Below are 17,656 nucleotides of genomic sequence, written 5' to 3'. Positions count from 1 at the left end.
ATAGTTTATTGAGAAAAGTTGATCTGCATGTTTGGGAACGGTGGGGAAATTATAGCTTTTATGAAAAGAGGATGCATCACAGGCCACTTTGCATGAGTGGATAAGGTTGGTCGAGGAGATCTGTGATAGTAGGTCCCGGCATTGGCCCCCTTGGTGCGGTTCCCACAGGACCAGGCTGACCGGTGAGATACCAGGTCCTGGTGAGAGCCCTCCGTGCCATTATATCCTGCATCTGCCACATACTGGCTTGGAAACTTGGGGCACGTCATGTCCTGTGATCATGTTCCCCTTGTACAGATAGGGAGAGCCTGCCTTGTGGCGAGACTTACTAGTCCACATGTGGTGCTTTCTGCAGGCATTCTGTGACTGGGGCTAATTGCTAGTTAGCTGTCTGATTCTTTAAAGAACCCTCAAATAGGTGATACTGTGTCTTTACTCTAAGGACCTTTGACAGAGCACTGTCCTATTTGATATGCCCTCTGCCCCCTCTGTGTACATAGGATGGATGTAGTGGGTGTAGGACGCATTGAAGAGCTCTAGGGTCCTTCCCCTGATAACTTCACTAACATAGATTTTTTTTTTTTGGTGGGGGGTGTTGTTTTTCAAATGAAATTTTAAAACTGAGTTTTGTCATTTGGTTTCCTTCTCATGTATGCACTCAGCAACACTAGAAACAGGTCAGAAAGGTCATGTTTTCTCATTTGCATCTGGAAAGTTCTCTTTGTTAGCTGGGTCATGCGCTGCATAGCTGATTGTGTATGTGTGTGTGTATTTTTTGTTAGTTTTTGAGGCACTATGGTTGACAGTGCTGTTCACGATAGTTTCATGCAAACAGTGTTCTGACAGCAGACCCTGCACCAGTGTCTGCTTCCCAACACCATTACATGCTGATGATATTGATTAGCCTCCATTTCTCAAATAGGCTTTCCTTTAGCAATTCAAGTCCAAATGTTAGTAGGACCAAAATAAATGTATCCAACTTACACAAACTTTGGGCAAGAGAAGTGGGGTGAGGGAGGATTTAGCTTCTGTACTTAATTTAGCTTGGTTTGGCGGCCACACCCAGCAGTATTTGGGGGCAGGTCCTGACTCTGTACTTGGGGGTTGCCCTAGCGGTGCTCAGGGGACCATTTGTTGACAGGGTTGGCACCCAGGTCTCCACATGCAAAGCCTGCACTCCGCTCATGGGACATCTCTTCAGCCCCTGCCTTCTTAAGTGCTCTTCATGTTCAAGAAAATAAAGTGCACGGAGTCCAGACAGTCAGTGGCATGGTGGGAGGAACCCACTCGCTGTTCCTGAAGAATGGGGAATAGTAGACAGTCCTGACTCAAGTGCTGCTTCTTGCTGAATGAGACACCTGCTTCATAGTGGGTTTGTGTTGCTGGCAGCAGTGTCCAAGCACCACACCCTTGGCGACACCTCAGGCTCTCCTTTCTGCTCTGCTCTCCCCAGTACCTTTCCATAGCCGTTAGCGGGAATACCAGTAACTATTGTTTATTCCCTTCTTTCATTTTCTTCCTCTCCCCCCTCCCCCCTTGGTGCTGGGAACTAAACCTGGGGCCCAGCCACCAAGCTCCACCACTCGCCCTCTCTTGCTCTTCCTTGTGCTGGGACCTTGGGTATCCAGTCCTGCATGTGCCGCGGGGGGCTTACGTGCTGAGCAGACCTGGGCTCGACCCTCGACCGTATTCGGCACCCGCCCCTCCCGGGCCTGGCGCTTGGGCTTCACAGTCACAGGAGAGAGATTCTTCGGTGTTGTCCTTCTTTCTCTGGTTCTCTTTATGTGACCCCCTGTTTTGGGTTTGGGTTTGGGGCCACACCTGGCAGGGCTCGGGGGTCCTCCCAGCTCTGTATTTAGGGGTCACTGTTGGTGTTGCCCTAGAGAACATGGACTGCCTGGGATCAAATCCAAGCTCACGTACGCAAAGCACAATCACAGCCCGAGCACTAACTCCCCACCCTGGAGCGGACTTTTTAGACTATGTCTCTGATTGTTTATTTTCAGCATTTTGATTTTTAAATGTGCACCCACTAAATGTCCATGAGATCTAATAGCCTAGTTCTCCCTCTTGGAGAACCTGATGAGCTACCCAGAGTCCATTAGCCGCTCAGGAAGCCTGGCAAGCTCCCCGAGGTGTGTTCATATCCCAAGGCCAGTAACAGATATATATGTACCTCTCGGAGAGCCCAGCAAGCTACCGAGAGCATCCCGTCCGCATGGCAGAGCCTGGCATTTCTACCAGTGGCGTATTCGATATGCCAAAAGCAGTAACGATAGGTCTCATTCCCCTGACCCTGAAAGAGCCTCCAATCATTGTGAAAGACGAGTAAGGAAAGGCTGGTAAAATCTCAGAGACATTACTGGTGCCCCCTAGAGTAAATCACGAACGACGGGATGACAGTGATACAGTGAAATGTCCACCCAGTATTAAATGCAAGCCAATATCCACACTAAATGTGTATTAAATGAAGGCTGAATACTCTGCTTTTGGTATGTGCAGGATTTTTCCTTTGTAAATTGTACTTATTTTATGAGATGTTACTTTTTTATATATCAGAATTCATTTGATATTGAAAGATACAGTATCTTAGTGTATCAGGATGACACACTCAAGTGAAGCATCGATGTGATCGCACTGACCCAGCCTTCCACAGAAATAGCAGCAAGAGCAAGCGTGAAGCGGAGCCCCCGCCACCAGCAGGCAGCAGCACTGCTTGCAATTTTAGATGTTTATTAGCTCACAGAAAGTCAGTGTGGAAAACTGACTCTTGAATAATCTTGGAACATGTGGGTTGCTTGAACCTTGAGCAAGAGATTTCTGTGACTTGAATTAGAAAAAGAAAATGCCATGAGCTTGAATTTCAATGGAAAAACGTATTCCAACTGTTATTATTATTATTATTGTTTTGGGTTTTGGGCCACGCCTGGTAGTACTCAGGTAGTACTCAGGGTTTACTCCTGGCTTGGTGCTCAGATTCACTCGTTGTAGGGCACAGGGGACTGTATGCAAGGTTGAGGGTCCAGACCGGGTTGGTTGACAGCAAAACAAGCTCCCTACCCACTGTAGTGTTTCTCTAGTTGAGCAGTATTCAGGAACAAAGCAACAATGTGTAGACACAGGAAATTTTCTTTTTATTTTACATTTTTTCCCACTTCACTTGTGGAAAGAAAAAAACAACTTTCATTCATTTGCAGTTTGGAAATGAATTTTCAGAACAGATCTTAATTATCATTTTGATGAGCAGTTTGCAATTCTGAGCAAGGCTTTCCTTTCTGGCATCCACTAGGCAGTGTGTGATGGTAACCTCGGGACCATATTGTGTCTCTCCTTCGTCCTTCCAGTTCTCAGTACTCTGTGGGATGAGCAGAAGACCGTGCTCTGGGAAGCAGCCTCTGGATTCCGCGAGGCTTCCGAGGCTGCAGCTGAGCGACCTGGGCAGGTCACGGAGCTGATGGACAGCTATGACCACCCTTGAGGAGGTCCAGTGAGCGGGCCTCTGTGGCCTTAGTTTCCGGGCTCGGCAACAGTAGCGTGGCTGCATCCCAGATGCTGTTGATTCCCCCTCAGTGTCACCTACAGCACTGGTGTTGACCTGACTCCCTCTTCCTCCCGGTGCCATACACCTAAGAACTCCCACCAGTTGTCTCTCCAGCCGAGTGTCCCAGTCCCACTCTGGAAATGTGTTCGAGGCACCAGTAGGAAGAAGTGCTGTTGCCACGTCAGGAAGCTGTCAGGAGTAGCGAGTGTGTCTCATGGGATGACGTAGCTCTTGTATCTTGGCATTTGGGTGCTTGGGTGCTTGGTAAACGCTGCTGAAGTGTTAACTCATCCCATTTTGCTTGCCTCCCAGAACCACGTCAACCCTGCCATGGACTTTACCCAGACTCCTCCTGGGATGCTCGCCCTGGACAACATGCTGTACTTTGCCCAGCACCATCAGGATGCCTACACGCGGGTAAGCAAGAGGCCCCTTCTGCTGCTCTGTTCGAATTTCAAACTTAGGCATTTGGCAAGATTACCTTTCCGTGAAGGACCCAAAGTTTGGGCCTTTGTAACTCAGTTAAAATTAAGATTAAATTAGTCAGGAGCATCAAATGGAATTTTGGGAGCTTCCTCAGGTGGAACCCTAGGAATCCTAGGGCCATACTTGGTGGTACTTGGGACTCATTTGATGCTGGGGATCAAATTCAAATTCTCACACATACTTGTGCCTGTGTTCTACCACTTGAGGCATATTCCAGACCCTTGCACAGGAATTTTTAACTTTCAAATATGACTTTGAAAGTGACAGTGGAACATATTTTGTAGGATTCATTGTTAAATTATGATGAGTAGTCCTAAAAAGGAAAGGATCTGTGGAACCGTGCAGGATCTCAGTGTCAGTGGACAGCCCTTAGATTTACCCACAGAAGATGCTCTGGATGCTGCCCTGGTCCTGTTTCCACTCAGCTTACTACCTGGGATTCAAGAAGGAGACATAAGAGAGAGGAAGACAGGAGAGACGGGAGGGAGAGACAGGGCTTCTCCCAGGTTCTGAGAGTTCAGTGAAACTCCTCTTCTGCAGTTGGATTCCTTTGGGGGCAGAAGGCAAAGCACAGATGCATCCAGAGCCCAGGCGGGTGCGGTGTGGGAGAGTGGGGCCTGCCTCCAGTGACTGGCGAGGAGGCAGCCCCTCCAGGCTCCTGTCCGCTGACTGTCTCGGAGTTCTCAGGGAGAGGAGCACGGCTTTCCCTATGGAGACCCCGTGCATGGAGGGTATGGGTGAGAGCAGGTCAGGTACTTGTTGCAACCAACTCTTGCAGCAGACAGAGTGAGCTGGGCTCAGAATTAGGAAGCGTCGGCTATGTTCGTGTTCCTGTGGGGATCCTCTCAGCGATGCTTTGGGCCTCTTGCAGACCAGGTTCTGGTGCTGTTGTTTTCTGGTGATAGGAATGTGGCCAACTCCTTTCATCTAAGCCTGAGCGAATGAGGGAGATTGGATGGATGGTTCTCATTGGGAGCAGCATTCCTAGGAAATGCAAGGCATTCTGAAATTTGCGGGTGTGTTTCCTGGGTGGTGAACCCACTCTGTGGCTGCTAATCACCCAGAACCGTGATTCTTGTGCAGTCAGTTGGTCTGTACAGTGGAAAATTGTCCTTTGCATCAGGGTCTGTTTGAAGAGTGAAAGAGCCTCTGAGTTTCCTGGCTCTATATTTAAACTTTACATGTTTTTCTCTTCTTGCAGTTTGACCCACCTCAGGTTTTACTGAAATATCATTTATAATGTGGTTATGTAGAGGCTTTTATGCAATTTTTCAGAATGGTTTGGGATTTGATGCTTGGTGAAAATGCCATCTTCCATAAGAAAATTGATTTTTCCTGAAAGTTTCATTAGACCTAGCTGTATACATATTTATTGCACAGATTTTTTTTTAGGAACGTAATTTTCTCTCAGTAAGTAAATTAATATTTTGAGAGTTAAATGTGGAAAGAGGAAGCCAAATAAAAATCGAATTTAGCATTAACTGATTGATGTTTCTAGATGACTGTTTCTAAAATTAGAGCTTACCGATACTGGATGTGCTGTTAATTGCACAAGCAGCATATGTCTCATGAAAAATAATTTAATGTTTTAAGCATATTTTTCTTAGTGCATTCTCTAAACTGTTATCAGTGAAATTGATATCAAAGCAGCCTGACAGAATTTTACGTCTGATAGTTACTTGAAGCAAAACCTGTTTGTAAGGAAAAGCATGTCTCCTGTTCCCTGCTTCATGTACTTCCATTTATTGATTAGAAAGTTTTACATCTGAGATCTTGGCCATTTTCTCAGCCATGCCCCTTTCCTGATGTTTTCTGGGTCTTATTTAACTCTGGGTAACTCAGCTATTGGATGGAATATTAGAACATTTTTATGTGAACGAATGACCCTAGGTCAGAGTTCTGAGCTCCCACTCAGGAGGGTCCTGGGCCACTTGAGAACCGAGATTACACTGTTAGTGAAAGGATAATTTGAATCATGAACGTAATCATTCCTGACAGCCAGACTTTGAATTGGGAACTAGGTGTTGTATCTTCTGAGATTTAAAAATAGATTTATTTTTTAAATTTACATTTTGATGAAATTTTGTTTTTTAATACTCAGGCAGATATTCTGAGTGCAGTTATTTATCTTTCATTCAAGAAGTCTTTATACTTTATATGAAAATAGCCTTGACCAGTTTTTTCTTTATTTTTTCCTGTGAGATCAAAGATGTGTTTTTGTTGTTGCTGTTTGCTAGGGGCCTCGGCTGTTACTGCTCAGGGCTTCCTCCTGGCTCTGTGCTTGGTGATGTTCCTGGTGGCACTCGGCGGCTCTGGTGGTGCTGGGGCTTGAATGTGGGACGGTCACATGCAGCATCGGCCCCTGCTGCCCCTCTCTCGGCCGATTGAGAGCGTTGAAAGGAGCCCCCTGCACACAGCCCCATAGACACGCCCACAGGCAGACACCCCCTCTCCACCCCACCCCTGCCAGCTCCTGCGTCCACATGTTCCTGCATGTTGCCAAGGCCTCTTCGCACCTCTCCCCTCAGACCTGTGCTCCTGCTGGGGCTGGGCGACATTTCCCCGGGACCTCTTGCCTGTTTCTCTTTTGCCCTCAGCCCGGAGGAGCCATCCGAGTCTCTCCGTGAGCATCTCCCTAAGGGGGCCTGCAGGGGTCTCTATGAGCTCTGGCACTCCGAGGAGCGCTCCTGGGCCCAGGAAGACTCCCGGAGTGGAGACTGTGGACAGCCGTCCAGGAACGACAGGAGAGGGAGGCTGGGACTAGAGAAGCAGCAGGCACGTTCGAGCCCTGTAACAGTGTGTCCTGATCAGAGAAGGGAGTGCTGGGGACAGAGAGGCACAGCCGATAAACGTGTAGGACAGATCAGGGACACTCACTGGAGGGCGTCTTTCTGCTCTGATGCCTACTGGGCCAAGGTGTCAGGTGAGAAAAGGGGTCTGGAAAGTGCTCCAAGGAGAGGACACTGTGCCGCCTAAAGGCGAGTGCTGTGTCGGGCCACTGAGGACACTGGGGTAGCGCTAAGACAGGGAATGGCATCAGGGGTTCCAGGGACCCAGCCCTGGTGAGCGGGTGTGAAGCAAGGCTGCTGGGGCATTAAGAAGGAGAACGCTTGGGACCAGGGGCTCACAGTCTTGTTCATCACATTCCGTATTTTTCACATTCCATACTCCACATTCCATATTTATTGTCTTAAGTCCCCAGTCACAGGAGGAGCAAGGCATCATTTACAAGTCTGCCTGTCCGTGCCAGCCTAAGGGGCTGAGCTCACGCAGTCAGCCGGGGCTATGTGCCCGAAGGGATGAAGCAGGCGTGTGAGCGAAGGTCTCTGAAGTGGGTTTTGCTTGGCTGGACCTTCTTTGGGAGAGGCAGCAGAGATGCCAGCTGTTACGGGACCCCATGGAGGGCGCTTTCCCCCTCTACATGCTACCTCTCCAGGAAGCAAAGGGCCCAGAACGCACCCTGTCCAGCCCCCACCTCAGTCTTCCTAACCTCGTAATCTTACCCGGCATGGGCATGGACTGAGACATGACATGGTCGATTTCTTTAGGGGCTTTGTGTACGGCTTACTCCTGGCTCTGTGCCCAGCCATCACTCTGGGTGATGCTTGCAGGATCACCTGTGGTGCTAGGAGTCAAACCAGGTCAGCCTGTGCAAGACAATCTCCCTCACTATTGTATTATCTCCCGGGCCCTTTGGGGCCCTTTGAGTTCATGTAAGGTCTTCATTTGAACTCGGACCTAAAGGCTGCAAAGCCTTTTCAGTGTCTAGTAAAGATGCTAGGAGTTTATCCCAGTTCTTTAATTTAAAAAAAAAATTAGTTTATTTTAGAAAACTCACCCTGTTGCCAGAACACAAATGTGAGAAATAAAGCCTAGAGGCAAAAATAAATTTGGGAAACCAGAGGATTGTTGGTTCCCTGAGCTAATGCAGTGACAGTGAGTGTTCCTTCTGAGTGGTTTTTTTGCGGAGGAAGAAGGGATGGCAGCTTGCGCTAATGGCCGGCCAGTGATATCATTAATGAAGTCGGTTGCTGGTCTTGGAGGGCTTGGGGGCTGGGCGTTCGGAGACCTCCCGGTTCCTTTATGCTTAGGGGACACTTGCAGAGTGTGCAGGTCTAGAGACAGTGAGGTGTGGGCAGCAGAGCACAGGCCCCGGGACACATTTTCTGTATTCTCCCCCTCTGTGTCTGCCTTCCTGCCCGTCTACTCCCAGGAATCATCGGGCTTCTCTGTTGTGACATGAATGCATTGGTGGGCGGCCCCGATTCCCAGCAGGGTTTGAATCAGCCTATGTGCGGAGGAAAGCAGGGATGTGATTGGTTGGCCCCACGATGGAACGGGCCCCACACGAGGAGGAACTGTGGCCCCGAGCTTCCGAGGTGCCGGGGAGAGGAAAGTCCGAAATAGCAGCATTTCAGACCTCCGGGTCTTTCTCACTTCGGGCATGATTGTTCCCACTTTTTCCGGCAGTGTTTCCCACTGCAACTTGGCTGCACAAGGTTGTCTGTGAAAAGTGGAGGGTGGCGTACCGGTCACCAATGACCCTGTTACCTCACACGCAAGGTAATGGTTCAGAATTGTGTGCGATGTTTATTTTGGTTTTGATTTGCCCTCCCTTCCCCCACTCTGAACACACACACTTCGGAATGATAGTTCCAAGCTCCTTTCCAAGGAGACTATTGACTCCAGAGGAAATCAGACCTTTGGATGTAGAACACGATGTATTTCTTGATATCCTTAGTTATTGGTTGGGTTTTCTTGAGAAGCCCACATGGCTTGGCTCCCGAGTGGTGTTTGCGTCATGCTGACTCGCAGGAACCAAGACGCAGTCGCAGGGTAGGAAATAATGGTGGGGTCTGAACAGGACCCTCCCACCAAGCACTTGAGACGTGGAAAGCAAGACTGGTTTCCAGGTGAAGTAAATTCATTGAGGCAATGTTTGTCTTCCCCTGATTGATGAGAGAAAATGAGTACCGAGTGTGGGTTAGGGAACATTCTAGACCTGCTCCAGAGATGAGCTCCATCTTCAGAAGGGGCCTGTGTGTTAATTAAGCATCATTTTGGAGGCTTTTTTGGTTGACTTTGTAGATTCAGGAACCAAGACTTGGAGAGGGGAGAGAGCTCCACCAGGCTTCACGGCCAGGAGAGAGCTGGGCTTAGGTCTTTGGCCAACTCAGCTTGGATTCCTTCCGGACTTCCCTTTGCCACACTGGGAGTGTGAGAGCCCTGAGAGCTCAGCCCTCGGCAGTGAAGACTCAAAGAGGATTGATTCGGAGGCACCGAAAGTTGATGGGACCATCAAACAAACATCTGTGTTAGTTAGGATCCCTACATCTAGGATGGTTGGAAAGTCAACCTTCCTAAAGCAAGAGAGATGAAGACTGGGGAGGTGGGTCAGTGGGGAGGAGACCTGTCTTGCACGCGGCCAGCCTCTGGCACCCTGTAAGGTCCCCTGAGTTCATCAGGCCAGCAGTGGTCCCAGGAATAAGACTTGAGCACTGCCAGTGTGAGCAAACAATATGAGAGACAACACCTTTCCTGTTGTCAGCTTTATCTGTGCAGCACATACTCTTATTAAATCGTAAATCCCTCAAAAACTATAGCTGTCTCTTTCCTATATATTGTTTTATGATCCAATATTTGACTGACAGTCAAATGATGCTGTTGAAATGAATCAGGCCCAGTGAGAGGTATCCTTGCAGAGTCCTCCAGATTTCAGATATAATCATTCGCCTTCAGTGTAGTGACCTGCAGCAGTTCTGGAGAAGACTGGGGGGACCTTAGAATCTGCTGTCAATTCCTCTGCCAGCCTCACAGCCACGTATTTTATTTTAGTTCCTGGCCCTAAATACACCCCACCAGCTCTTGAAATGTGTGACCATAAAAGAGATGCTGGTAATTAGGTGTTTGTATTGTTGCTTACATGCCTGTAGAGGAAAAAGAATTCACACGGAAAACAAAATCGGTCTATTATTTCAGGTACTAAAAAGCATCTAATAGAGAAACCTCCGACAGCCATACCCCTGCCTCAGTGACTCATGCAGGCCTGTGTCTGCGCTTGCCAGCTGCCAGACGGTGCTGGTGTGTAGGGGGCAGGGCTGCCGGCCAGAGGGCTGGCAGTGGGAGAGCATGTGGGGGAGGGGAGTGGCCGGGGTCTGCTGCGCTGCCCTTCCCCCAACCCCCACTCTGTTCCCCCCCTATTTCCTTCTATATTATTTGATATTCTCTAACCAGGGCACGTCGATTTGTTTACAACATGTCGCAGGTACTTTTTCAGTTTTCCATATTAAAGCGGTAAACAGTTCACTCCTTGATAAAGAATCATACTTTTAAAAGTCTTATCAGAATTACATCCCAGTGATTTTTTCTCATCCCAGTGATTTTTTGGTTTGGTTTGGTTTTGGGACCGCAACTGGTTATGCTCAGGGGTTAAGCCTGGCTCTGCACTCAGGAGTACTCCTGGTGGTGCTCGGGGGGGGGGGGGGGCATATGAGATGCCGTGGATTGAACTGGAGTCGGCTGCATGCAAGGCAAACGCCGTCCCTGCTGTGCTATTGCTTTGCCCCCGCCGCCCAATGATTTTTGACAGTAGTAATGCTTCCTGGACGAGTTCTAGGGTTGGGTCAGTGCTGAATTGAATAGACTGGACACCACATCTAAGTGTTATTTGGAGGGTGTTAGGTCATCAAATAACTATTTCACTGATGAGGCTTTTCTGCAGAGTGACTATAGGAATTGCCAAATCTTGATGCTTCTCATAATTGAAGTAAAAATGATATTCTGGAAATAAACTCACGCCCTGCAGTTCAGTTGTCTGGAGCTTTCCACCACTCTGTGTATTTGCACATCACTGTTTCTGAAGGGCCGAGTTCCCGGGCTCCAGTGCAGTGTCTTGTCTCGGGACAGGGCATGTGCCTGTATCTAATTTTAAACGAGTCAAGACAGAAATATTCATGAAACAACAAGGAAACACAGTCGTGGGAAAGGATGGATATTTGTATCTAATTGTTTTCTCAGTTTTAGATGTGTTTCAAAGTATTGTTTCTCAGTTTATTTCATTGTCTTTTTTTTTAACAGATGAAGAAATAAGCTTGTGTTTACAAGTTTCAAAACCATTCACTGGATTCTGCCTCTTCATGTTGCATGCTTTGTAAACAATAATTCTTTTTTTTTTTTTTTAAAAAGTGATATGGTTCGGAATGATAGTTCATTGGTGTAGGGCCCTTTCCTTGCACCTGGCTGACCCAGGTTTGATTTCTGGTATTCCATAGGACCCCTTTAGCACCACTAGGAGTAATTCCTGAGTGCAGAGTCAGGGGTACCCCCTGAGTATCACTAGGTGGGGTGTGACTCAAAAAAAAAATAAAGAAAAGGTGGGAAAATCATTGGTTTAGACCTAAGTCTCCAGTGAGCGGGGTAGACCTGGGCTTTGAGATAATAGTACAAAGCCGTTCTTTGGGACCAGCTTAGAATGAGGTGATGGTGTGTGTGAAAGGCCCCATCTCTGAGACCTGGACTGTCTTTTGTTTCTTGACCTTATTTGTCATCTTCCCAAGCGCTCCCACATTTGGGAAGAGAAGGCCACTTTGGACCCTCTTTGTCCAGTGCCCAGATCTCTGTTTTTGGAGCCCCACCTCACACTCAAGGTTTCTGGGAGAACCCTATTTGGGGTGATGTAGGGGACATGCCTGGTGATGTCCAGGGGTTACTCCTGGCTCTGTGCTCGGGAGTCACACCTGCTGGTCAGGGATCTGTCTGGGTCAGCCGTATACAAGGCAAGTGTCTTAGCTACTATTTCGCTGACCCCAGTTGGGGGAATCTGTTTCTCTCTCTATTTCAAAGAGTGTGGACATAATTAGAACTGCATACACATGGCTTCCAGTGAGAACAACTTTGCTGAATTTTGGGGGTGGGGGACATGGGGCAATTCAGGCCACACTGGTTCTCAGGGTGCTAGGTCCCTGTCAGAAATCCAACCAGCTGGGCCACCTGCAAAGGAAGTGCCCAAACCCTTAAGTCTTCACTGATCCTAAATTCTTTTCATACTTATTCTCACAGTACCAACGTGAAATGGGAACTCTCATTATTTCCATCTTATGTAGCACTGTAGCACTGTTGTCCTGTTGTTCATCGATTTGCTTGAGTGAGCACCAGTAACATCTCGATTGTGAGACTTGTTGTTTCTGTTTTTGGCATGTCGAATACGCCACGTGTAGCTTGCCAGGCTCTGCTGTACAGGCGGGATACTCTCGGTAGCTTGCCAGACTCTGAGAGGGCTGGAGCGATAGCACAGCGGGTAGGGCATATGCCTTGCACACAGCCAACCTGGGTTCTATTCCTCCGTCCCTCTCGGAGAGCCCAGCAAGCTACTGAGAGTGTCCCGCCCGCATGGCAGAGCCTAGCAAGCTACCAGTGACATATTTGATATGCTAAAAACAGTAACAACAAGTCTCACAATGGAGACATTACTGGTGCCTGCTCGAGCAAATCGATGAACAGGACTACAGTGCTACATTTCCATATTATACAGGATAAAATTGACCTGAGAGCTCAGAGGTTTGGGCTGAGGCCAGACAGTCAGGGAGACGCTTAGCTAAATAGAAGGCCAAATAGTTTACTCCAGTGTCTCCCTACGCTTTGGGGATTTCCCTCGAGCCGTCTCTCTTTTACCCCCACCCCCAATGCTCCTCAGCTACAGTCTAAGAGTATGGGAGTGGAGTGGGGTATCTGCAGACCCCTTGCTTTCTCTCCGATGAAGCATTCCCTTTTCCTGTCCTCTGGCTGCCTCCTACATTTGGCGTCTGCCTGACACATGGCTAAAGCTCTTATAATGGGGGTCTGCACAAGCTTGGAGAAACTCCTACCGCATTGTCAGCCCCATATCTACTGGAAGGTTCTCCTTGCCTTTTCCCTTCCTTTCCTTGCCTGTAAAGTGACCTCTGATTGATACCCCTTCTCCCGAGGGCCTCACAGATGTGTGCTCAGGGCTTATTACCTCCTTACCTGGCTGTCTGCTCCGGAGAGCAGGTGGTCAATCTTGTGCTTGGTGTTTGTTTCCTTGATGAGAGGAAAGGGCCTTAGTCTCAGCCTCCCCAGAGTGGGAAGGACTCGGCATGCTTCTCAGCCTCTCAGGTTGTACTGTTTCTTTTGGTCTTGGTTTTGGCTTTGGTTCATACCCCACAGTGCTCAGGGCTTACTCCTCACTCCTGCTGGGACTTGGGGGGCCAAAAAGGGTGCAGGGAACTGACTTACGGTATACTGCATCTAAGGCAAGCACCGTACCCACTATCCTGTCTCTCTCTCGACCTCGAGTTGTCCAGTTCTTTAGAAATTAAAAAAAAAAGAACCACTGGATGTTAGTAGCGATGCTGTGAGCTTGGATTTTGAGAGCTCTGGGCCCCAGGAGCCATGTCTGAAGGTGGAAGTCTAACACCGCACAGCTGACCTTTGCCTGCCGCTAGCCTGCATCAAAAGGCACCCGAGACCCCACACCCAGGGGCAGGAGAAAGCTGCTGAAGGAGGCGAGGCCGAGGCTTTCAAATAAATTAAGGAACTTTTAACATTTCAAGGGGGAAATTGGCAGTTTCCCAAGCGACATAATTACAGGACAGTGCATGTGATGTGTAATTACACCCGACTATGAGGCGAGTGATGGGAGAAGCTCCCTGGCACATCATCTTTTGTTCCCATCCACTGACAGATCCTCCCCTTGTCCCGAGCAGCTCCTGCTGCACTGGCTCCTAATTGTTTTTAATGAAATTATATGTTGCCACTTAAACACACTGTTCGCATTCCGGGACCTTTTTCATTTGAACGATGCTTCCTTCTAGGTGTCGAGCACAGATTCAATTTAGAATAACAATCACCCCAGGGCTCAACCTTGCTGGGGCTTTTCAAATGACTCTTTGTCTAATAATTTATTTAAATACTTTAGTCCCTGCTTTTAATTTCTATTCTTTATTCGGCCACAGTCCGCAGCAGCTTGGAGGCTTGATTTTGTTTTTTCTTTTTCATGTTTTAAAAATAGGGGCATTAATTTCGTTGATTGTGAATAAGCAAGCTGTTCCTGCCAAACAATCGGGACCCCTGAGAGCACGAATGTATGTGATTAGATTTACTAATTGCACTGGAGGCACATTTCTGACTGCCAACACCAGCGATTTGAATGGAATGCTTCAGGCTGCGATGAGATCACGGTTCCACACAGGCCTGCATTGATCTCGGAAGGGCCCGTCCATCCTCGGGGGAGGCGGCCGAGTTCCAGGGACTTGCATCATGACCTCCGAGTTCTTTGGGTGCTGGGCCTGGCCTGCGAGTGGACACAGGTTTAGAACTCAGTGCTGTGTGGCACTCCTCCCTGCTTCTGCCCAGCCAGTGTCCATATGGCCCTAGCTCCAGCTGAGGGTTATTCTTTGCCTTTCTGCTTAAACTTTAAAACCCAGCAGGGGCCTAGGAGAAAGTTTATCCTCACCTTGCTTGGTAGAGCACGTGCTGACTGCTGGAAGTCCCGAGTGTAGCCACTGGCCCATGTGTGCCCCACTCCTCCGTGCCCACTGTCGCCTGTCACTGCGAGAGCTGTGTGTGGCCAGGGCCTGCTGGTGTGGCCAGGGCCCTGGGCACCAACACACACCTTCACACACACGCATTCACAGACAAATTCATGCACACTCATTCACACACATGCAGAGATATTCATAGACTGATCACACATGTGCAAACACATTCACACATATACACACTCATTCACACATGTGCACATATCAAAGCACACTTATTCACATACTCATACACTAATTTTCACGTACACTCATCTAACGTGTACACACATTCATACGCACATTCTCATTCACACACAGGTGAGCACATTCACACACTCATTTACACAAATATTCATTCACACTAATTTGCAGACACATATGTGCACACACATTCTTACTGATACATGCTCATTCATACACTCATTCACACACATGCACACACTCATGCACACATACTCATTCATACACTAATTTACACTCATACGTGCATGCACACACATACACACACACAACCACATTGCAGAAGCCGCCTGTGTAGAAGTTACTTATTAGAGTCTAGGAAACCAGCAGACAGCATCTCTCTCAGGATCTCGGTTTGAGACCAGTGGTATCTTCTCGTTCTTTCTCTGAGTCCACAGTGTCCATTTGTATGTCTCCCAAGGGTGGCTTGGTATCTCTCGGTACCTGCTCTGAGGAACTGCCTCCTGCTGGTTTCCATCAGTCAGCTTCTCTTGAGTGTGTTCCTGTTCTCCACTGCTGCATCTGGGGTGGCCGTGCCGGAGACCCAATTGCTTCTCAGCTTCTCATTCCTGTTGTTGCATCACGTTGCGGTAGAGCACGTGGAGAAGCTGGCTGTTGTTCACCGCTCACTTCCAGCATCCAGTAACCACTTACTTTTGAAAATTTTCTTTCTGTAGATTTTATTTCCACCGTTTCAGAGAGTTGGAATCATAGAATGGAGCCTTTTCAGTTCAACTCTTTCCACTCGGTGATTTACACATAAGCCTCCTTCACGTCTGTTTGCAGCGGGTAACTCATTTGCGTTTAGCACTGAATCTCATTGTCTCTACCACAGTTTATCCTCACCTGCTGAAGGATATCTTCGCTGCTTTCAAGAGTTGGCAGCTGCAAATAAGCACTGTAGCACTGTCGTCCCGTTGTTCATCGATTTGCTCAAGCAGGCACCAGTAGCGTCTCCACTGTGAGACTTGTTGTTACTGTGTTTGGCATATCGAATACACCACAGGTAGCTTGCCAGGCTCTGCCGTGTGGGTAGGATACTCTCAGGAGCTTGCCGGGCGCTCCGAGAGGGACAGAGGAATTGAACCCAGGTCGGCTGTGTGCAATGCAAACACTCTGTCTGCTGTGCTATCACTCCAGTCCAGCTACAAATAAATTTGAAATAAACATCCACATACAAATTTAGTGTGGACATGTTTTCCAGTCCTTGGGGAAAATACCAGTGTCATTGCAGAATGACATGGAAGAGTATTTTAGTTTTATTAAGAAACAGTAGAAAGAACTTCCTGTTTGCTTCTTGGTGCTCAGGGTTGCTTCCCGTGGAGATGGGACCCAGGCCTTCCACAGGCAAAGCCCACACTTCCCCCTTGGAGCTATCATTGCTCCCAAGCTGTCTTTGAGAATCACTGCCCTCATTTGCTCCTTTCACTGGAGGGTGAGCGCTCCTGGGGCTCCTCATGAGCATTTGGCGGTGTCCGTGTTCTGGATCCGGCAGCGAAATGATTTGCAGGGAACTCTCTCCCTTTGCTTGGTATAACGTGCATGACATAAGCATTTTAGATGGTGGTTAACAATCTGTTATAAGGTCGAAATCTTTTGATTTGCTGTTTCCACGTGTAGAAGTATACCTAAAGTCAACACTTTTAAAACAAGAGTGGCAGTTATTAGATTTGGATGTTTGTCTCTAGGGTCCGGATCGGTCCAGACAGGAGGACCTTTGGCTAGAGAGCAGTCTAGAGACAGGGATGTGAACGAGGAGCGAGCTGGCATCCGTGTGCACATGAATGCAACTCGCTAGCTTTGCCATGTGGAGATGTCTTTCTTCTTTTCATTTTTAAAAGATAGGATTCTGAAATAAAGGAAAAAGTAAAGTCTTTCTTATGTATTATGACTAAGATGATTGTTCTCCCTTTCATTGATTGATTCAGTTATCTGATTATTTATTGACGTGGGGCCATTCTTGATAGTTCTGAAGCTCAGTGCTGGGAATCATTTCCAGGACATCTGGTACTTGGTTACATCTTTTACCAGTTCCCTGAATATTTAAAGTTATTGTTCCTCTTATCGGGAGAAAGACTGTCCAACTTTTCTGAGGTCCCCAGAATGCTCTACTGATGCATCAGAGGGACTCACTGTATCCCGGAGGGCAGTGTTGAACCAGTCCAGGTGCTTTTTGGGAGAACCATAAACATTCATTGCTTGGCCTGCACCAGTGTCTTCCCCTGCCTTCTATATTTTTAGAGATATTTTTCAGCTAAAAGTGATGAAGAAAAATGTCCTCATTGACCTTAAGAGAATGCATTAAGAGAATGCATTTGAGTTGTGTTTTCCATGAACCACCTAAACATAGCTTAGAACTCTCTGATCAGACTCGGAGTGGGGAGTTTCTCTTCATTCACAACTGGACTTGGGAACGTGAAGAATTGGTAGCCACTAGGCATCCCATGCAGAGTCAGCCTCTCGGACTGTTGTCACCTAGGAAACAGAAGTGATTTCTCTCCATTCTTCCTCTGTGGGCAGCCAGCCTTGAAGGCTCCCTCTGGTGGCCCCTTCCCTGACCCCAGCAAGTCTCCTGATTTCAGGCCTTGTTCTTGGTGAAGAACGGGCCAGCACACAGTTCCCGTGGCGGCCCCTTCCTATGCCCTGGAAGTTTACTTCTTTGCATCTCAGATGTTTTTTCTCCCTGTTGGTTCACTCTCACAGCATTTTTAGGAAATTTTTATAGCAAATCCTTGCCAAGAATGTCTCATAAGCATCCAAAAAAAGGGCATTTTCCACACTCTCCAGAACTCTGGGAAAGTTCTTTTTCACCAGGCACAAAGGAGGTGTTTACCACAACAGGCCTTTGGAA

General features: G+C 48.0%; 1 protein-coding gene across 3 annotated transcripts in view; it reads left to right on the top strand.

Moving 5' to 3' along the window:
* ELMO1 (engulfment and cell motility 1) overlaps nucleotides 1-17,656 on the top strand; it is a 545,070-nt gene that overhangs the window by 262,348 nt on the left and 265,066 nt on the right. For all 3 annotated transcript variants that reach the window (XM_055132324.1, XM_055132311.1, XM_055132316.1), the window contains one exon: nucleotides 3,854-3,958. In XM_055132324.1, coding sequence (XP_054988299.1) covers nucleotides 3,854-3,958 — 105 coding nt within the window. The remainder of the gene's footprint in view (nucleotides 1-3,853; nucleotides 3,959-17,656) is intronic.

Source organism: Sorex araneus, chromosome 1 (assembly GCF_027595985.1).
Source record: "Sorex araneus isolate mSorAra2 chromosome 1, mSorAra2.pri, whole genome shotgun sequence".
Lineage (NCBI taxonomy): Eukaryota > Metazoa > Chordata > Mammalia > Eulipotyphla > Soricidae > Sorex > Sorex araneus.
The sequence above is the reverse complement of the archived record's forward strand: the minus strand, read 5'-3'. Positions and strand labels throughout refer to the sequence as shown.